This window comes from Marmota marmota, unplaced genomic scaffold (assembly GCF_001458135.2).
Source record: "Marmota marmota marmota unplaced genomic scaffold, marMar, whole genome shotgun sequence".
NCBI classification, from domain to species: Eukaryota; Metazoa; Chordata; class Mammalia; order Rodentia; family Sciuridae; genus Marmota; species Marmota marmota.
In genome coordinates, this window is record NW_026000000.1 from 1,691,593 (window position 1) to 1,715,441 (window position 23,849).

General features: G+C 31.7%; 1 protein-coding gene across 12 annotated transcripts in view; it reads left to right on the forward strand.

Annotated features, from left to right (window-relative positions):
- The window catches only part of Pcdh15 (protocadherin related 15), a 1,628,869-nt gene that overhangs the window by 1,331,130 nt on the left and 273,890 nt on the right, over positions 1–23,849 (forward strand). For all 12 annotated transcript variants that reach the window (XM_048807407.1, XM_048807408.1, XM_048807415.1 and 9 more), the window contains one exon: positions 15,078–15,271. In XM_048807407.1, the coding sequence (XP_048663364.1) occupies positions 15,078–15,271 (194 nt within the window). The remainder of the gene's footprint in view (positions 1–15,077; positions 15,272–23,849) is intronic.

Consider the following 23,849-nt stretch of genomic DNA (forward strand, 5'->3'; position numbering starts at 1 on the left):
TCATGAAGTTTTTGTTTGTTTGTACACATTTTTTTCAATCATATTAACTTGGACATTTTTTAATTTCAACAGTATTCTCATTATTACAGTTCTAGATATTATTGCTTTACTAGATAATTGAATTGAAATTTGGTACTACCCTAGAAGAAATAAAAAAATACTATGTTGACTTTTTTCCTTTACATCCTATAATAACAAAAATAATTTCACCAAACTTTTCATTTTTGGCTGTTACTTAAAAAATAAAAAACAAGCTATCTTTTTCTTTTTATTTCCTTTTGTAGTAATTTCTGCTCCAATGTCAAAATACAGTCACTTGTGCAAAAGAAAAGTAGTTGGATATGGATATATTTCAAATAGAGAGAATTTTAGAGAAAAAAAAAAAAACAGTAACATTCCAATAAAGCAGTGGGTAATTTTAGATGCAAAATATTCTTGCTCATTCAGTTTCACAAAGAAAAAAAAAACTACCACCAGGTTCAAATATAAATGCATATTACCAAGAAATATTATGGATGAATTTTCAGCCAAATTATAATTTAATGTAAATGGATTTTAATATAATTTGTACTAAACTAAGTGTTCTGAAAAATAAAAGGGTTGAATAAAATATAGTCCTATCACAAAAGGAATTTTGTATATTCTATAAAACATAATCCTTATTTTCAATGAAATAATCAGATATTTTTTGAAATATTTTTATTAGTGCATTATAAACATAATATTGGGATTCATTTTGACATAATCATACATATATGGAATAAAATTTGCTCCAATTCAGTCCTTATTGTTTCCTCTTTCACTCCGCTGCTCCCTTCCCTGTTACCTTTCCTCCACTCTACTGTGCTTTCTTCTCTTTATTTATATTTTTTTAAAATTAATGTGTTATAGACATGTATAAAAGTGAGATTACTGTATATTTATATAGATACACAGAACAGTTTGGTTAGTTTCATTTCACCATTCTTGTGTTTTCCTGTCCCTTCTCCCTTCCCCTCAATCATCTTCTTCTACTCCAATGATCTCTCTTCTATTTTCATGAGATCCACCCCATCCCCATTTTCTCTTATTTTTGTAGAGTTTCCACATATGAGAGAAAACATTTGACTTTTTACTTTCTGTGTCAAGCTTTTTTCACTCAGTATGATGTTCTCCAGTTCCATTTGTGTACCAGCAAATGCCATAATTTCAATATTCTTCATGACTTAGTAAAACTTCATTGTGTATATATCACTTTTTTTCTTCATTCATTCAAATGTTGACGGGCATCTGGGATGATTCCACAACATCTCTCTTATGAATTGTTCTCTTATAAACATCGATATGTCTATGTCACTATATTATGCTGATATTAGATCTTATGGATATATACAGAAGAGTGAGATAGCTGGATCATATTTTGGTTCCATTCCTGGCTTTTTGAGACACATCCATACTGCTTTCTAGAATGGTTACACCAATTTGCAGTCCAACCAACAGTATATAACATTTCCCCACATCCTCACCAGCATTTATTATTATTTGTATTCTTGGTAATTGTTATTCTGAATGGGGTGAAATTAAATCTCAATGTAGTTTTAATATGAATTTTGCTGATTGCTGGAGAGATTTAATTTTTTTTTCATTTATTTTTTGGCCACTTGTTTTTTGTTTTTGTTTTTTTTTTGTTTTAGAAATGCCCCATTTAGTGCTTTTGCCCATTTATTAAGTAGGTTGGTTATTTATTTATTTATTTATTTATTGTTAAGTTTCTTGAGTTCTTTATATGTTCTGGATATTGATCCCCTCTCTGAGAAGCAGGTGACAAAAATCTTTCATTCTGTAGGCAGTCTCTCTTCATGCTCTTGTTTCCTTTGCTGTGCAGAAGCTTTTTAATTTGATGCTGTCCACATTTTGATTCTTGATTTTATTTCTTGTGTTTTGGAAATCTTGTTAAGGAAATTGGTGCCTGTACAAACATGCTAAGGTGTTGGGCCTACATTTTCTTCTAGTTGTTGCAGATTTTCTAGTCTAATACCTAAATCATTTGTCTACTTTAAATCACCTTTTGGGCAGAGTGAGAGAGAGGGATCAAGTTTAATTCTTCTACATGTGAATATCTAGTTTGACCAACATTATTTGTTTAAGGCTGTCTTCACTCCAATGTATATTTGTGGCCTCTTTGTCAACTATCAGGTGACTGTATCTAGGTGGATTTTTTCTGTTCTATTCCATTGCTCTTCATGTTGGTTTTGGTGCCAATACCATGTTTTGTTTGTTTGCTTATTTGTTTTTTGTTTTGTTACTATAGCTCTGTAGTATAATTTCAATCCCAGTATTGTTTTGCCTACAACATTGTACTTCTTGCTCAGTGTTCTTTGCCTTATTTTTCCAAATTAATTGTAGAACAGTTTTTGTTTTTGTTTCCCAGTTCTGTGAGGACTGTCATTGGTATTTAGATGAAGACTGCATTAAACCTTTCTAATGCTTTCTGATGCTTTGGTAGTATGGTCATTTTAAAATATTCATTGTACCTATCCAAGTACATAGCAGGTAATTCCTTCTTCTAAGGGGTTCACAATTTTTTTCTTCAGTGTTTCATAGTTTGTTTTTGTTGTTGTTGTTTATTTGGTTTTGTATACATCTTTTACCTCCTTCGTTAGATTTATTTCCAAGTATTTTTTGAGGTTATTGTAAATGGGTTAGTTTTCCTAATTTATTTTTCAGCAGATTCATCCTTGGAGTAAAAGAATGCAATTGATTTATTATTATTGACTTGTATCCTGCTATTTTACTGAATTAATCTATGAGTTCTAGAAACCTTTTGTGGAGTTTTTTGTTCTTCTAAATATAGGATCAGGTTGTTAGCAAGCAAAGATAATATGAGCTCTACTTTCTCATTTTGTATTCCTTTTTCTCCTCTTGCCTTATTGCTCTGACTAGAGTTTCAAGGACTATATGGAATAGGAATGGTGAACATACGCATCTCTTTTGTTTCCTGTTTTTAGAGACAATGATTCCCCCCGCCCCGATTCAGAATGATATTGGTATTGGGTTTGTTTAATATAGCCTTTATAATATTGAGGTAACTTCCTTCTATCCCTTGTTTCTCTAGTGTTGTAAACATGAGTGGATAGTGAAGTTTTTCAAATAGTTTTCTGCATTATTTTCAGATAATCATTTGAGTCTTGTTGTTAACTATGTTTTATGTGGTAAATTGCATTTGTTGATTCATGATACATTACTTTTAAAAAAATATTTACTTTTTAGTTATAAGTGGACATAATATCTTTATTATTTTATTTTTATGTCGTGCTGAGGATCAAACCCAGTGCCTCATGCATGGTAAAGGAGCGCTCTACCTCTGAGCCACAACCCCAGCCCCATGGTACATTACTTTCTTAATGTGTTTTTGAATGTGATTTATCAATATTTTATGTCCTTGAAATCATATGAAATTAGAATGTGTTACCCCTTTCCTATGTATTTTTTCTCTCCAGTACATTATCTTTAGGGATATTGGCCTGAGGTTTTCTTTCCTAGGTTTGTCTTTGGGCAAACCATTATTAATTGTAAAACTTGATAGAAAAAACTAAGACTATTATTTGAGTTCATTTAAAAGTGATTGGGAAAAGATTGTCTGTTAGGACTTGAGTTCTTGACAGGGCATTTAATACTCAGGAGGGTGAAGCATATATGCTTTCATTAGGTTGGAATAATAAGGACAAAAGAATGGTAATTTCATGAGACATTAAGGATATGCATTTGATTGCCATTGGAGAGAGGGGGATCTGAGTCATGTAAGATTTACTTTCCTTTTACTAAGTCAAATACATGTTGATTTATTCTTGAAATCCCTTGTTTTGAAGTTTTTCTATATGTTTATAATACTTCCTTACTCCTGTATGATAGCACTTATGTTACAGATTCTTTTATTTCCTGTCACCTTTCCCAGAGCACCTGTTTGATAGAAATTATTCTATTTGTATCTTTCCTTCTGCATTTTTCAGAGTTCAAAATCTGGAACAAATTAAAGTCTTTATTCATAAATCAGCTTGTTTATCGGTTAATTTAAGGAATATCCCTCATTACAAAGTAGTATAGCTTTGTCTGTTGTAATTAAAATGAGATTTCTTGAGAAATATTTAGAACCTGGTCCTAAAATTGATGGATTAAAGCTCATAAAGTAGGGATAGATGGAAACTAATTTTGAGGAAATCCTAAACTGACATAATGAGAGTGGAAGTTGAATATCGCAGAGTGCAATAGCATTGGAGTACTTAAGTCCCCATTTCCAATTTCAGAGTGTAAGTAATGAGAATGAATGTATTTCTACAAAATGATTCTGAAGTTGCCAAAGAAGTAAGTTCTCCAAATTATCACAGAATATTAGGAAATATTTAAAGATTTCTTGTTTTATTCTTGGCTTTCTTTGAGGAAGAGGAACATCTAGTTTACAGATCCATCTCCAGTGAAAACATTTCTGATGGTTCATAAGAAATTTATTATGATGTTATTGTTACTAGTGTCTGTAACTCTTTCTGATTTATACATTTGAGAAAAAATTTGACAACTACCAACTCTACAAAGGCACCCATCATCCTGAGTTATTCTATGATATGCTGAACAGAAGAGAATTAATCAGTTGTCTATTATACATTTTAAAGAATCAATTGTTTACATTAACTCCAGAGAAAATAAATCTTGAAAGAAATAAATCTTCAATGTTCAATTTGCTTAACCAGCAAGACTAGTATTTGGTTCAGCATGACTATCACCCTTGAGGTCCTTGAAAGGGCTTACCCAGCTTCAAGTTTATTCATCCATAAGCAAGGATACAGTACAAGCAATGAATAATTTTATAGCAATAACATAGTGAAAATCTTGTGACCTCTGGATATCTCTTTTTATGTCCTTTAAACAATATGAATTCAGAATGTGTCACCTCTTTCCTATATATTTTTTCTATCTAGTACATATAATAGAGTTACTAAAACACTGGCAATCCCCAGAATATATTTCATCCAGTAAGGAAATTAAATTCCCTAAACAAATCAGATTAATCATAATTTTTCATAAATTTTCTTTTCTTTTATTATTCCTTTAGCATTTGAAAATTGTTTATTTCCTTTGTCTTATTTTACTTATTTTTTTTAAATTTTTAATTTGTTATATATGACAGAAGAATGCATTACAATTCATATTACACATATAGAGCACAATTTTCATTTCTCTGGTTGTACACAAAGTAGAGTCACACAATTGGTATCTTCATACATGTACTTAGGGTAATGATGTCCATCTTATTCCACCATATTTCCTACCTGCTTGCTCCCTTTTTTCCCCTCTCTCCCCTTTTCCCTATCTAGAGTTCAAAGGGTTCTCTCACAGGCATAGTTTTATTAATTAGAAAACAAAATTATTTGTCTGAGCATGAGCGCAGTGGTCAGATGCTTGCCTAGGCTGTGTGAGGTTCTGAGTTCAATCTCCAATATTACACAAGCAAAACAAGTAAAAGAAAACAAACTTATCTTCTCCATGGTACCTCTGGTAAGGTTGGGACAGACTAAAGATTCTCATTGAGTTTCTTCATAAGAGACAAATGGTTGAGAAAAACAACATGGTGATATTAAGTGAAGTATTTATATTAAAATATAACTAAAGTACTTACTTTAACTTATGTTTTTAATAAGCATTGATAGAGACATTCAACTATGTGTATATAAGTATTTTGAATGTAAATTAAATTATTTTGCTGGTAAGTCTGTCTCCACAGATATGACCTTGTTTAAGAGTTTTAGATTGCCTTCCCAAATAACTTTTCTCTCTTGGAGATCAATATCTACTCAAATTTTATTTTGATCTAAATGCATAAGTAAATTTGAAAATTCTTCATTACTACATAGAGTTGAGGCAGAGAATTGGATTACCACCAAATATTTCACTTAATATTACCATGTTGTTTTCTTAACTTTCCCAGCCAATCTGCTTTTTCACATGTACTGTACATTTTCCATTACCAGAGTAGTTATTAGCAACTGTTTATCAGACAATTCTGACTAGCCCCCAGGTAAAAATGTTTACTAGCAAAAACTTTGGAGTATTATTCCATTATACCAACCAGTTGTTTCTTATGAGGAAACTCACTGAGCATCTTTAATCTGTCCAAACCTTACCAGAGGTACCATGGAGAAGATAAGTTTGTTTTCTTTTACTTGCTTTGCTTGTGTAATACTGGAAATTGAACTCAGAACCTCACACAGCCTATGCAAGCATTCTACCACTGAGCTATATGCTCAGACAAATAATTTTGTTTTCTAATTAATAGAAATATGCCTGTGAGACAACACTGATAGCAACCATACTTAAAAAATGATATCCTGCTATAATTTAGACTTGCCTGTTACCACACTATTCCTCCCTGACTTGATTATCCAGTAGAACAAACTGTAAACTTTTAAATTCATCGGATTACATCAGTCATTCCTGAGTAATGCCAGCTTACTGAAGAAGATTATTCCCTACACTGTTTATTTGGGTTAACAAGTGGGTCCAGCAAACCAACTCCAGTTCACAAGTCTCCAGATTCCTCTCAGCTCTTAATTTCCAGAGTTGATGTGCAGGCCAAGTACATCACCAAGTACACATGGTATGAAAGTACTTTAAGTAGGCTTTGTGTGCACAGAACTATTGTGTCTCTTAGAAACTTCTAGCTTGGGTGTATTCAAATTCTGGGTGAAGTTCATCCTGAATGTTCCAAGAGCTTCCCATAAATGTCCCTGGTGAATTTCCAGGAGCAAATCATCTGTGATATGGGATCATGATGTACTTCCTTATGCAAATTCTTGGGCCTGGTTTCAATTTTCTTAATATTTGTTTCTATTCAATCCCACCCTCCACCACATCTGGTGAATTAAAAGAGTTGTAGTGCCGGAACACCAGTGACAATGTTTAAGTGATGTCATTCTGAAACACATTATGCATATTTAAGCTATAGCTGCTGCCACAGAATATATCAGCTTAGGTCAAGCTAGGATTTCTCTTAAGGCTTCAAATGCAATAATAAACAAAACAAGCAAAAAAGATCCATGTGATACATGTAAACCTAGTATTCTGGCACATCATCAAGGGACATATTGGTAACAAATGATCTCTCTATAATTCTCAGATATATCTTGTACCTTCATTTATACAAAAGTCAAATCTGGGCCCTTTTCCAGCATTGACCATGACTCAGTGCTACATCTGAAAAGAGCATCTAGGAGGGTTATACTTTGATCTACAACATTTTCTTGCAGGAAAATATCATCATATTTTCTTCAAGTCTTTGTTTATGTGTTATCTATTCCATATTCTACATTTTCCATACTGCTTATTTATTTATCACTATTCTTAACACTAATTCAGTCTTTAAAGTTATGATTGTTGATTCTAATCTCTTTTCCACCTATGGTACTGCTGTTTTTTTCTTGCCAGGCTTTTCCATTTTCCACTCCCAGGAAAAAGATCTAGGTTTCAAAATTTGGCAAGAAGTGGTGTGAAGTTGATTGTCAATTCCTAGAATCGAGAGAGTAGAATATCTAAGATAAAAATCATCATACATATTACATGTAGTTTTCTCTTTTTTTTCCTCTCATTTTTTGTATGGCTTTTTTTTTAACTTAGCATGTTTATATGGCTAATCTCATACTGCACCCTCATGAATCAATTCTACATTTCTGTTTCTTTGAATTATGAAATAATATTCCACTATATAAAAATACACATTTGGTTATCTGTAAATCAATTGATAGATATTTAGTTGTTTCTAGTTTTGGAGGTATGAATAATATGGCTAAGAATATTCTGTTCAAATTTCTTTATAGACAAATTTTAAAAAATTATTATTTTAATTATATTTACAAGAAACTGTGTGATAATTTGACATGTATACATCATGTAATGATCATTTTTTTCCTATGGGTATATATAAATACCTAGAAGGAGACGTACTAGATTTTATTGTAAGCATATTTGCTTAAGGGTTCTCTCTCTCTCTCTCTCTCTCTCTCTCTCTCTCTCTCTCTCCTATCAAGTGCTAAGCATCAAACTCAGGCCTTGTGTGTGCCAGGCAAGTGCTCTACCACTGAATTTCAACCCTGTAATATGCTTAAGTTTTTTTAAAGAAACTACCAGATTACTTTTTACAGCCATTAAACCATTTTAATTTTTTATAATAGACTCATTGGCACTTAGTATTTTCACTTTCCATATTAAATCTACCATAGCTGGTGCTTAGTAGTATCTCATGTTTTTAATGTGCATTTTCCTAATGACTAATGACATTAGAACATTTTCATGAGCTTATTAGTCGTCTAGTGAAATATCTGTTCAAATCCTTTGCCTATTTTAAACAAATTGTATTGTTTTCTTAGTATTGACTTTAAAGGGTTTTTTATAGATTATAAACACAAATCCTTTATCAGAGGTATAATTTTCTCTATTTTAGTGGTCAGTGATTTTAACTAATTTTTATGTGATATATCCAATCACCATAGCCCAAAGTTCTATCTCCAATATGCTTCTCTTTGCCACTGTAAGAAATGGATGTTAGTGAGGTTCTAGTGGTGGGTCCAGATATGTAGTATAAAAGAAGGAACAGAATTTTGAATTTTGAAATTAGACTGTCCTATGATGAAGTAGATGAAAACAAGAAAGCAAAACATAAATATACTATAATAATAGGGGCAAAATGCTGTTTGTTTTTTCTCATTCTAACTTAGTACTTTTTTGTTTCATTTATAAGTTATAGAGTTTTTGCATAGCTACTATGTCAGTGTTTTCATTTTATGACTAAATTTTACACTAAGCAATAAAATATACATCTAATAAAATCATAAAAAATAGCATGTTGGTATACTAATTCTTTCTCTGTTGAATTAAAGTATCTACTGTTTGAGAAAATTTAAATGTCACAATTTTTTTAATGTAAAGGCAATTCTACAACCTATTACACAAACCTTGAAGAATTGTTTTTCTTATACTTTTACAAATAGACCAGACAAATAAATAAATAAATAGCCAGAAAAATCTGCCTTAGTAAATGTAAAATACAAAATAATAGGAATTTCCATGACATACTGGGAAGCAGATGGAAGCAATTTTTTTCCCTACTATGGTAGAAAATCAAATCAGAAAAATCCAGACAAGAGCTGAGATTCTGGGAAGAGCAAAAGTGTCTCCTCAATGACTATGCCTTCAGAAAACCCCTACTCCAGCTCTCTATCACTCCCCTTAAATTCTCTAGGTGAAATGCACTTGAAGTTAGAACACAAATTCCTTAGACTGTCTTATGCTTAGATTCTAACAGACTACCCAACTTAGTCAACAAATATTTAGAGTATGAGGTTTCTATAACCAAAGAGGTTTTGTCATTAAAAATTCAAAATGTGTTTCTATATAAATCAGAAAATCCCATACCAGAGGAAACCTATGATGTGAATGTAGCCTGTTTTTATCACAGAAAACAATATGGCTTCCATTCTTTAATGTTTGATTTTATTATTTATGCTGTTGACCAAAACTTTTCTGTCTCCACATCTCATTTGTCATCTAAATCAGGTATGAAATGTTGTGGTTCATATTTTGGATACCAGAAGAATTTAACCATAATTTTCATCATATACAAGAACCATTAAAAATAACTGACCCAGCTGGGTGCGGTGATGCATGCCTGTACTCCTAGTGGTTCAGGAGGCTGAGTCAGGAGAATTGAAAGTTCAAAGCTAGCTTCAGCAATTTACTGAGGCCCTAAGCAACTTAGTGAGACCCTATCTCAAAATAAATAAATATATAAGTAGATAGATAGATAAATACAATAATAATGATAATTGATCTCTACTTTGATTTTTTTCTCTTGCATCCTTTTTGTCTAAAATTGTATTAACCTCCCCAGGTTTCCCTGCCCTCCATAAATATACACACAACACAGACTCACATGCACACACAGAAAAAAAAGGAAACAACATAGACAACCATACATAGTAAGTATCATATATAAGTTAATTCTTTCTTCTTTTTTTTTTTTAGCTCTGCTGTAGTGTTTTCTAAACTCTCTTAGCACAACCAGCAAAAACTCTGAATCAGCTTGTCTCAACTGAGCTCAGCAACTTCATTGCGTGCTAGTCTTTTTCTAGTTCATCGTGTTTGGCATCCCTGAGAATGTTTTAGCAGAACCTTGTGTTGCTTAACATCAGGGATATGTTTTTTTGAGAAATGCTTCATTAGATGATTTCATCACTGTGCAAACACATACATACATATGCAAACTGAGATATAAAGGTCCATTACTCAATGTGGCATTCAGAGACAACATAAACAAGTCATTTGAAGCTGCTGCTGCTGGCATATCATGACGAACTGTTTTATAGTAATAGTAAATGTTTTTATAAGTAGATGAAGTATACTCTAAAACAATGATGACAAGTATGGCATGTAAAATAAACATAACCAAGTAACAGTTACTCATTACTATTTTCAAGTGTTAGGAACTGAGCACAATCATGTATGCTATACATTTATACTGCGGGCAGTGCAGAGTGTTGTTTACACAAGCACTGCCCCCAACATATGAGTAATGCATTACATTTCAAAGTTACAATGCCCACAACTTCACTAGGTGATGGGAATTTTTCAGCTCCATTATAATCTCATGAAGGCACTGCTGTCTGTGCAATCTGTTGTTGTTCAAGACGCCCTTATATAGCACAGGGCTCTATTTCATTCACATATGCCCTTCCTTTTTCCATAAAATGATCTTAATCCATTTTCTTCAGTCATATTCTCATCTTCCAAATTCTATCTTAACTGTAACCTATGCCAGAAAGGCTTTCATGTTTATCCTATCACCCACTCATTGTTCCTTGGGCTCATTTTTTAATTGCACTTGTCACAACATGTCAATATGGATTTCTTTGTTTATTATTGAAAAATCTCTCTCATCTGGCAGTAAGTTGCAAAAAACCACAGAGCCCAGTATAATTTACCAATTTTAGCTTACACTTCACTCCTACTGTGTTGCCTGGGAACACTGTACATGATCATTAATTATTTTTAAATAAATGTTTTTCTACATATTTTTCCCAGAATTATGTTATCTGGCATTAATAACAAGTGGTCTAAGTAGTTTACTTCTATAACACTTTTCTTTGGAAAGATTGCAATATTTTTCAGGCTTTTTACAACTGAAATTTACAAGTTATAGCATAACATCAATTCAAAGTGCATCTTGCACATTTAACATCATTGTGAAAAGAATCAAACTTGAGCATTCATGGTCCTATCTTATTCTAAATATGTCAAATACTATTCAAGTGGCTCTGTTTTATTCCCCCTGTCACTCTGATTCAAATATTCAACCTGAATAATAAGAGATTTTTTAAAGATGTTTTAAAAAATGTATTTTTAAAAGCACTCCATTTTAAAATATAGATAATTCTTTAATTCAGAAGTCAAACAGACTTTATTATCACTCATTTAATGATTCATTATAATTTGGGGGGGGGCTACCGGGGATTGAATTTAGAGGCATTCAACCACTGAGGCACATCCCCAGTCTTATTTTGCCTTTTATGTGGAGACAGAGTCTCACTGAGTTGCTTAGCCCCTCACTTTTGCTGAGACTGGCTTTGAACTTGCAAAACTCCTGCACCAGCCTCCCAAACCACTGGGACTACGGGCATCATTATGATTTTTACGCAAAAGCCACACCACTACCTTAATATTAAGATCTTTGCCCATTGTATGAATAATCATACGTTAATCAAAGAGGACTAGCTTTGATAATACCCCACAAGAACAACTTAGAGGAAGAAAAGTTTACTTTGACTCAAAGTTTTAGAGGATTCTGTCCATGGCAGATTGTCTCCAAGGCAGAAACATCATGGTGGAAGAACATGGCTGAGGAGAGCTTCTCAGCTCCTGGCTTCCAGGAAGGAGAGAGACAGAGAGAGAAAGAGAGAGAGAGAGAGAGAGAGAGAGAGAGAGAGAGAGAGAGATGCAAGGAGGAAGTTATACCTTTTCAAGACATACCTGAATTGACCTACTTACCCAAACTAGGTCCCAAATCCTAGTAGTCCATTCTGCTATCAATGGATTAATTGATCAGTGAGATCAAAGCCCTCATCATCCTATCATTGCTGAAAGCGCCACCTGTGAACCTTGCTGCACTGGGGACCAAGCTTTTGAACCATGGGTTTTTTTGCGTGGGATCCCAAATCAGAATTATAACAGATGGTTTGACATATAAAATGATCATATGGCACCGCATACCAAGATCTCAAATCATAATGTTCCCTACAGAAATAGTCATAAAGCAAAATAAGAAGAATAAACAATCATTAAATTCTTTTTCTACAAATGTAGTATTTTTGTGGTTGAAGTGACATAATTTCAAGTTAAATTAGCATTTGAAATTAAATTTTGATTCATATATATATCAAGAAACTTCAGTAGTAAACTTAGCTTCCAGAATAAATGAAAACTATGTCATCAATGATATTCTTCCTATTTGCTGGCACTGTTTTATTTCATGAGAACCTTTGATTTAGTTACTTGAAGACAAGAGGAGCAGCGGAAACTGGCATTGGTCAGTTATTGAGTTGCAGTTGAATTAAACCCTCACCATAGTTTAGCTGCAAAATTAGCATTTAAAGCTCTATCTACCAACGTATGATAGACTACAGAAGGAAAGTCTACTGCTTAGTAATATTGAGGATTAAAGAAGTGCCTTGGCTTGCATGAAATACATTATTATTGGTCAGGTGTTCAGAGTCAGAGTCTCAGTTCTCTTTTCTAACCTTGGACTATCATTGATTTCTTCAAAAGTTTGTTGATTCTTAACCCATGTTTTATTATTTAGTACTAAGAGATTGAAAATAGTTTAAAGGTATTTAACTAACCTAAAAATAGAATTCATTTTTCCCCTAATCTTTCCACATGCTAATAGTTTCTGAGGAGCTAGTCATTTTCCCTGAATATTATACCTCATCTGTGGTTGACTGGCTCTGCAATTTTAGGGGTATTTCGCTTGCCTGTGCTTCACAGCTTTGTGCAGTATTTACAGCACCTCCCAGATGGGTGTCTTTCTCAATTTAATTATCATCCAGCTTATCTTCCCTTCCAACCTCATTTATGAAAATGTTAAATAAGACCAGCCATAATACCCATGTCCCTGAAGCACACTCCTCAACACCTCTTCTTAACTTGATGTGTTGCCATTTATCATTAAATTCCTTTAGCCAATTTAAGTCCCAGGAAGAATGTTAATATTGAATCCAATTTGAGCTAAATTTTAATTAAGATTTCCTGAGACATTTTGCTTAAGTGATTTACTATAATCAAAATTGATATCTCCTCTCCTACCCCCACCCTCTAATTATCTAACTTTATCCACACACAAAAGAGAATGAATTTATCTGACTTGAACAGTGCTTCATAAATATACATCATTCATTTTGGCTGTTTCTATGAATAGTTTCCTTCTTTTTTGCCTTAAGGTCTATGTCTGTCATTCCCATGTACGTCACAGAATTATTTAATGAAATGTCTTTCCTTCTGGCAGCCACATCTGTCTACCCTAAAGTATCCAGCCACAAGATTTAGCTGTATTAATGCCAGTCTCTCAAATTTCCTTTTATCTTCCAAGTATTTTTGTTACTGCTATTTCTTTGTACAATATCAGGCTAAATGCAACTGCAGTAAATTCAGAAATTGAATATATCCCACCTATCCATGTAATCCTCTTGGGGTGTTGTATAAGAAATACTTTGTTTACATTTCTGGGGAATATTAAAACTGAACCTTCAAATGGGCCATTAATTACTATGAAGTGAAACTGAAGTGAAGTTTCAAGGTACATGTGGACATTCACAGGGTATCAAGAAAGCAGTGTGCCCCAGAGGACTTGTCAGATTCCCAAAGGAGTCTGTGAACTATAAAAAGCTACTGACATTATAGAAGTAAAATATGGGATTAGAGTCACATGAGAAAATGTAATTAAATAAGAAAAAGATTTCTACTATGTATTAAAGTTGTGTATGTTTTCCTTATAGAAAACATAGAAATAGAAATAGAAACATTTTGTTTTCTTCCATGTTTAAATCTCATCCATTTTCCTCCTTATGCAAATTTTGGTATGAAGAAAACATAAAGTTCTGTGAATGTTTGTAAAATGCATATTATAATACTTCCCGCTAGAATCCATTTCTATTCTTTTTCTTTCTTTAGTTTGTATATATGTATAAGGAAATCAAGGATCCTTATTTAACATAATCATTATTTTTAATGTTGTTTTATAGGATTAATAAAGGTTATTTTCTTTTCATATAGTAACCCAAATATACTGTTTTATTAGATACTCTTTGCCTCAAAATGACTATAAGTATGTGCATATTAGTTCTACCTGTGTTTAGATGCTTATACAATATCAATTCAGGGGCTCTGAATATTTTTATTTTCTCAAAAAATTATATCTGGGGTTGCATTAACTTTTATTTTCTGCAATTAAAGATACATCTGTTTATTTTCTATACTGCAATTCTGGAAACCTTATCAGTCTTTTATACATCAGTGTCAGCAAGATTATAAGGCAGGAATACATTATGATGGAAAAAATTGAGAGTAAAAGGAAAGATGGCAGTAATAAAGAGAACTTTGCCTATTTTTTTTCCTGATCTCAGACTACAGAAATATGTGTTTATGTATCAACAACAGGAAGTGAGAAAAAATATTAAATTTTCTACAGGATATTAGATTTTATGTTAGGAATTTCCTCTGTTTTATTTATTTAACATAAAAATAGTCTTCAAGATTCAAAGGTTTTTCTCATCACTCTTAAAAGAGAAGAAAACCTCTTTGCAACTGTGATTTTTTTTTCAGTATCCTAACAGAACACAGGAGGCTCAAATCAACAAAACAAGAGCATATAGGCCAAGAAAAGTTTCTTCACTTATATTTTGTCTTTGAAAACAAGCTCCTTGTGGTTTGGGGAGGAAAAAAAAATAACACAATGGTGAAAAGTTGAATCCCAAGAGGATTTATATTGTGATTTTCAATTCCAGCTCACTGCAGTCGACGCAGATGAAGGGTCAAATGGGGAGATCACGTATGAGATCCTGGTTGGGGCTCAGGGAGACTTCATCATCAATAAAACAACAGGGCTTATCACCATCGCTCCGGGGGTGGAATTGATAGTCGGGAGGACTTATGCGCTCACGGTCCAAGCATCGGATAATGCTCCTCCTGCAGAGAGAAGGTAATTTATATTAGAGCCAATGTAGTCTTTTTGTTGCTCCCGTTTAACCCTGTAATTAAATTTAAGAGGCTCGGCAAGTATTCTTTTATCCTGTAAACATCTGAATTAGAACAGAAAATATCAGAGCATTCTCAGGAACTGCGTATTCTTGGTTAAATTTTGGGAAGAGGACATTAAAGTTAATATTAAACCACAAAATGATCTCACAGATGAAGGAGGAAGGTCTCTGTTCTAAAGAAGAACTGGAAGATATCAGAGGCATGTTTCCAATTTATTACTCAAAAACAAGGTTGCTGACAGTGAAAGACTCTTTTCATCAAAGAGCTTCACAGATTGTCAGAAGCATGTTATGTGTCAGGATTTTGAAACCACCTCTCAGTGAGTAATTATTAAAATTTATACGTAAAATATAAATGTATGTATGTATGTATATATATATATATATATATATATAATACTTACTACAGACATGCACACACACACACAGACAGAAGTTTAAAATTTTACTAATACAACTATATTCTTTTAGTTCCCCATTTGATCTCAAACAACAGGAAGTGTTGTTCCTCTTAATAATGAATTATTTCCAAATTTTCAATAGACATTTTAAAAATATTAATGAATATGAATATAATCTTACACTTTGCTGGATTATTTATCTTTCACAATTTGTCCGTTTTTGGTTTGTGTTTTCATATGAATTCTGAATAAATTCCTCAAATTTTTTCACAGGTATTTAATATTTTTTCAGATGTATGTGATTCTGTTTAAGAAGGCAACTTTCCATGGATTTTTTTATTTCATTCTTTTATACTGATAATAGAGAAATAAATAAATTGAACATATATCACTTTGATGAATATGTACAAGTATATAAAAAATTCCCAGTGGAAAGACAAATGACTATTTATAATTGTAAATTTTCTTGATAACTGCCAAGTTGCCAGCTATAAAACTTATAGTCTAAAATTTCAACTACAAAGTCTAAAAATGATATTCTATACCATTTCTCTAGTTGTTATTAAGCATTTATTTTTAAACATTTGTTATTTATATTGTCCCTATTCAATAGGTAATATATAGTATCTATTTTTATCCATGTGAGTATATTTCCAATGTTTAACCGCCAATACTATTACATTTGCTATGAATTCTGGATTCATAAAATTTTGTTTGTTTTTCTATTGATATGTTAAGCCCAGCTTACAATTAATCTATATTTTCTAATATTGCTTTTGGGGATTACAATTGTTACTGTAGGTACAATTGTTTTCAAGCCTTTGTTGCATTTGGGAATTATTCTAGTTTACAGTAGGATGTATTGATGCTGCAACATTTTTTCAGTCAATTATCCTGTTGTCCCAAACCAATATATCGCATAGTCCATTTCTTCACTAATTTGTAGTTTCATTGGTTATATCATAATTATAACATATATTCCTTATGTATTTGGATTTGGGTCTATTCTATTCCATTATTCATTTATTTTTCATGAGCTATCATCATATAAGATTTCATTTCTGTCCTGATGGACAGTTTTAAAGGGACTGTAGGCAAAGAATTTATATACAAAACCACCATTAGAAGATTTTAGAAAAAAAGTTTCTGATACTTATACCAAATATCTAGCAAGAATGGAGATGAAATTGTCATAAATATAAATAAACCTCAGGTGTTTGATTAAGGTGACTTGGCAATGGTATTGTCAAAATAGCACACATGATTTGAGGACATGAGTTCAATTTTGGGCACACTCATTTTGGATGTAGCCCTTGTTAATATACCGGAAAAACAAATAAGTATAGATGCCTAAAATGATTCAATGCTATTTCTTGAAAGAAAAAGTGGAATATTTTTATATGTTGAGTAGGTATGGAATTTAAAATAAGTGTGAAATAAAATTTAAATTAATTTCAAATAGCTTAATTGAGGATGAGTTATTCTAAGAGGAATTAAAGATTATTAATAATACTGAGCATGCACTAAGGCCAAACATGCTATCATTTTACATACATAATTTCTAATTTTAATAACATTGTGAATGTTTATATAATTATATTTATTTTTGAATCTAGAAATCTGAGAATGAAATAGGATAATTTACTTGACTAAACACTCCATCTAGCAACCTTTAGCTCTGCAATAAGCAAGTAGTAGAACTAGAACTTGAACTGAGATATGTTGGATTCAAAAACTTTCTCCTCCCACTCTGTTCTATATCCATAAACTCTGTGGTTATTATTTTAGAGAAAAGATACTACAATTGGTTATTAGCAACAAAATAATTCTAATAAAAAGAACAAGTTTACCTTTTTTTACTTGAAGTTTCAATAAGGTCCTTTCATGTTCATCAATTTATTTTAAATTCTAATTTTTCTCCATCAAACACAGTGCTGTGTCAAATATTTCTGATCTGAGCTGTATATACGAATATGTTACTATTACTATGACTGATTGCTATGTTTTTGTTTGTTTTGTAATTGGGAGATGAACTCAGCAGTGCTTTACCACTGAGATACATCCCCAGTATCTTTTATTTTATTTATTTTGAAATAATAATAATAATATAATAATTCAGGTGTCTTACTGTGTTGCAGAGAGTCTTGAGAAGTTGCTTAAGCTGGCCTCAAACTTGAGATCCTTCTTCTTTAGCCTCTTGAGTCACTGGAACATACATCACTGCATGTGGCTAAATGAAAAGTTTTAAATTATTATTTTTTGAATAGAGTAGGTGGCCTCTTTTTGTGTAGATTATGTTTCAAAACTCCCCAGTGACTTTCTGAAACCTCAGGTTATGCCAAATCCTATATATGCTATGTTTTCTTCCTCTAAATGCATAAGTACATATTTTTATAATACAAAATGTATTATAAGAAAATTTAATTAGTAATTTAAACACATAAAATATCAACAATAATATGAATAATAATAAAATAGAAAAATATCACACTGAAATAAAATTGTCAGCATCAGTACTCTTGCACTTTGGGGCCATTATCAATCAAAATAGGGGTTATTTTGGGCTGGGGTTATGGCTCAGCAGTAGAGGGCTGGTCTTGCATGTGTAAGACACTGGGTTTGATCCTCAGAACCACATAAAACTAAATAAACAAAATAAAGATATTTATAAAAATAGGGGTTATTTCAACACAAGCATTACAGTATCAAAATAGTCCATGTGATAACTGAAATGGCAACTAAGCAACTGATGGGTAGTGAGCATATACTCTGTGGATATGCTGGACAAAGACATGACTAATGTCACACAAACAATGGAAAGGGGTGATGTAAGAGTTCATCGTGCTATTCGGAATGGCATGCGATTTAAATCTTAGGAATTGTTTATGTCTAGAATTACTAGGTAAAATTTTTGGACTGTGGTTGTCTGTGAGCAACTGAAAAAAACAGAAAGCAAAAAAAACACAGATAAGGGGGATAACTGTATTTAATAAATGAGATTTCATAATCCACAGCTTGCTCAGTTCCTATTTGCAAGTTGTTATCTATCACCTCTTTGCCTGAATAAGCTGTTACCTGTATTGATCAGTACAAGAGTAGATTGTACCTGAGTAAAATTGTATTCCTCTCTGGGAAACAAAGGGCTGCCTTCAGAATCTAATTGCTATGTCCTTTCACTGATACCAGGCATAGTTGACCTAACCTCTCTTTTTCTTTTTTAAGAAAATGGGTTGGATACTAAAGGATCACCTTATAGTGTGTGGTCAAACGTCAGGTGGGAGCTGCAGAGAGTAAAATCCATATACCTTCATTTCACTTGCTGGGATAATGTCCTGTGCACTGCAGATGATGACATTTGCAGTTTTTCTGGAGGGAAATGAATCCTTCAAATTAAGTTGATGAATGAACTGTGTTGTGAGGTTTTGCTTTTAGTTTGCTTTATGAAGAAGATGCTATTTTTAAATTATGAACATAAAAATATAGGTTATGATATACTTCATAGATTGACCCAGACAGCCACAGTATTAGCTAAATGTAATTAAATAAAAGCATCAAAAACAATAGTAGCAGTGTTCAAAATTTGAGGAAATTTCCATATTAGTTTTCTTTCAGATTGGTAACTTCAATTTAGAAATTTAAATAACATTGAGTCTCAAAATATCCAAGATGAATTTACTGTTTATGTGTCTGTTATTTCAGTTTGGTAAAGGATCTAAAGATTCAAAGTGAGAAAAGAAATAGTCTATAATTGACTTTTTTGGTGCTCATTTGTTTTAGGCTTTGATGAGAAGATGAGTAGAGACAAAAGGTAAAAGCTAACAGAAGTCATAAAACATTCTGGGGTATTGTTAACACTAATCGTGTCTCTAACTCACCTTCTTAGTATATAATTCAGTTAAATTGAGTAAATATTTATTAAGTTCTGGTGTGAGTAAAGCATGACTGCTAGGTATGTATGAATATGTAAGAAAAAATAAAAGGCCCTGCTCCTAAACAGCTTCTAATATTTATTGTAAAATGATTGTTTGATAGAGGACGTATCATTTTCCCCACTTAATTCTTGGAGTCCAAGGTTATATATAAATAACATATAATTAAATAATCTATTCTCCAATTGAATAATTTTCCATTGTGAAAATATAGTCTTTAAATAACTTTATGTGCTATATTTAACATTAATAAAGACATGATAAATAAATACTGATTTATTTTAACAAAAATTTACTTGCTTTGCACAAGTCCTAGTCTCTTGGGTAGGCACCGGAAATAGAGGTAACATGAGACCTCTGTCCTCATGGCACTCAGAAGATAGCAGAAGAGAATGTCAGGCTCACACATAAAGGGGTAGTAATAGAATATCCATCTAGGGGGAAAAAGAACAAGATATTGGAGACACAGAAAAGCAACGCTGTGGGAACAGGAATGGTTTGATACATTTAATCATATCATTGACCTGCTTAAAATTTGTCAACCATTCCCCATTACCAAGATGAAGTTTGATTTGATAGGATTTGCGAGAGCCATACATCTCCAATCATAACTGCAACTGCTGTTCCAAAAATAACCATATTTTTAGCTTTATAAAACTTATAGTTTTCTAGTTTTTTTTCTCTGTGAATTTGCACATATTTTTCCTGTCTGTAATTCCCTACTGTTTTTATATGTAAATACATTTTACATTTTAAAATTCTGCCCCTGAATTTCCCCTAAGAGTTTATCTTTGACCTCTTATGTTGGTTTTAAACCTGAGGTCTACTGTGGATTGCTATTTGTACTTTCAAAATAGTAGAACAGAATCAATGAGCATTGAACTCTAAGTATAGCTTTTCTAGGACCATGTTTGTGAGAAAGGAAAAACTACAGTAATTTCTTTAAGTCTATTGAGGAAGGCAATATAAACACCTGTAACCTTTGTCATAGAAACAACATGGTTGAAATGTAGAGTTACAAATAGACATAACACATGTTGACATATTTAATAGAAAATTGTATAGAAAATAGCAAATATTTTACAATCCTCTAAATGCCAGCAACATTCTCTCGTTACTGATTATTATTATAATATGACAAAAGTTTGACTTTAATTTGTACCATTTCCAAAGTTAAAGCAACATAGGTCCATCCTTATACCTCCCCTTTATTCATGTTTTATTTTATTTATTTTATTCTTAAAGTAGTTGCGTTTGGGGCTGGAGTTGTGGCTCAATGGTGGAGCACTTGCCTGGCATGTGTGAGGCCCTGGGGTCAATCCTCAGCACCACATATAAATAAATAAATTAATTAATTAATTAAAAGGTCTATTGACAACTAAAAATATTTTTTTTAAAAAATAGTTGCTTTTGATGATGTTTCATTCCTGGTATAAATAATTAAAAATTGTAATTTCATAGTCTGAACCCAAGAGTTGAAATAATTTATGTCATCATGTGACAGAAACATGATGGTTTGTTAAAAACCAAGAATGTTTTATATTCACACACATCAGATGAGTAAAAATTCTCCAGTGTATTTCCTAAATTTGTTCTTCTGAGATGAAACTTTTTCCTTTTTTCAAGCAAAGTCTGAATGTTAAAATCTTGCTTTTTTAGTTTATCTGTTTTTGCTAATTAACTTTGTAAACTTAATTCAGTGACTTATTATTTCTGATTTTTAAATGATCTTTATAAAACTATCTACCCAAATTAGGTGATGTAAAGTCTTTAAAATCATAAGATTATTTGAGAAATGCATTACCTCTTTTTGCTCTTCTTTGACCTTTAATACCAAATGTGAAAGAATAGAGTATAATGGTTTTCGTTTTTGGAAATAGAGATTTATATACATCAAACCGCTTTATACAAAATAAAATTTGGTTATATAAATGTTCAGTTTTATGTATTTAGAACTGGAAATAAAATGTAAACATGAAATACATAAAATATTATTTACTTAGTGTATCATTTATGTGTTTAAATGATGCTGTTGAAATACTACTATTTATTACAACATGAATGTTATCATTTTCTTGTTAATACTGTTGTTTTTCAATTTAGGAAAGCTAACTCTGACACTCTGTTGACATCAGTAATAAAAAGAAGATATCATTTTAAAAGGCAATAACCCTCAAGATAGTGCTTATTTAAACACATTGAAGGGAAGTGCCAGGATGTTGAAGATGATAGTAACCTTGAAATGAAATTTTTCCAAAACTCTAAGATCAAAGTCCAAGAAGAAAAATAACATAATTAGTAAATATAGCATAAATTATTTAGAAAGTGGAAGGTGAAGCAAACAACTAAGGGTAGATGAAGGTAACAGTCGCATTGGACAAAAGCTGCTCTGTGTTCTGCCCAAGATCACACAGTGGCAGCACCAAAAGTGTCATCTGAAAATGTCTGAGCACAAATCCTGGCCTCAATATCACCTGCCTACAGTTATCAACAATAGTTATGTAAGACATAGTATGCATAGAGAATAATAAGTCCAATGTTACAGAACATATGCACAGAGAAGATACAGTCAGGAAAAAAGAAGAGACATAAAATTACTGAATGACTTGATAAATAGTATGTTAAAACAAGCCAAGATTCGCAAGGGTAAAAATATCCAGGAGAATGTACCTCTTGGAGCGGCTGTTGGGTTCCATTCACCATCTAGAAGGATATGAATTCTACCTCCAAATTAAATCCCACTGTTCTCACAATATGAGAATTGGGAGTCTCTGTAAAGTACAGTAGATTTTGTAAATTTCTATTATTTTATTTTCATATGAATTAAAGTTTATAAGCAACATTTCATTTATTTTTAACCTATTTTTAACACTCTGAACCTTATAGGCTAAATTTACTATTAACAATTTTAATTATTTTATATATTAGTACATGTAAATACATTATTTTTATTATCTCATACATTCATATATGAAAAAAGTAAAATTTTATTAGGAAATTTTAATAGTAAAATGTTAACTCAGATGCAATAATGAATATAGGTATCATAATTGAATACAAGAGTCTAAAATTTGAAATAAACTTACTTTGCAACAATAAATGCAAGAATGAAATTCTCTAAAGTCATGTAGCTTTTCAGTGATGCCTAATATCCTGTGGCTATATGTCTACTGAGGATCTGCTCAGAAACAACTTAAATTACAGGATATTACAAAGTGACAAGATATAAAACTAAATCTCAGTGCTCATGATCTGTGTTTCAGTGAAAAGATTTTCAAAAATTAGGATGGCATACTTAATCTGAGAAAAATGTGTTTGGTGATCATGTCTTTCAATTGAAACACTTATTAAAGACTTTGAGAAAACAAGAACATTTTAGCCCCAAACAGAAACCATAATTAATATGTTTTAAACTAAAAATAATGATTTTGTTAAAATAATGTTTAAAGCATATATTTCAGGCCATGTTAGTATGTTTACATAAGATGCATATGTATTTCAAGATGGAGGACTACCTTTTTGTAATTTATAAAATTTTATAATTTATATATTTTTGCCAGTGTTTCTTTATAAACTTTGCTTCTTCAGTTTTTATTATGAAAAAAAAAGAGTTTAAGATGTCAAAAACATTTCTGTCAGTGTTATTTCTTTTATGCTTGTAATAACAAAGTATTTTCTTATTCTTCAAGAAAATTATGGGTCAAGAAAGGCATTAATTAAATCTCATCTTTTAGTTTTTTCATATTATACTCTTTAAACAAAGACAGTAAAACCCATTTAGTTTTGTTTTCAACTGTTTTTTGTAAGAATTAATTTATGTTCTTGACTCTACATATACTTACATTAAGTCACTGGTGTCAGCTACAGAACTAACAAACAGTCCATAATTTGCTTTTGTGTGGTATTTTAATCAATACTTCCTCTGCTGGTTTAATAGGAAGAGAGCTCAAAGGACAGCTCCTATTACCAGATGTTTATAGAATATTTTTTGCTATTAAAAAAGCATTGAAAAATAAAGTCAAAAGTCAAGCCATGTTAATTTATTAGCTTTGTTATATATCTATTACTTTTTAATTTGTACTTTTACCTAAGTTAAAAAAATACAGAAATAATTCCTTTCCTTTTTACTAAGATAATTTTGTAGAAGTGTTATGTTTCAGAGGAAGCTTTTATTTTTCTATCCTTTCAAG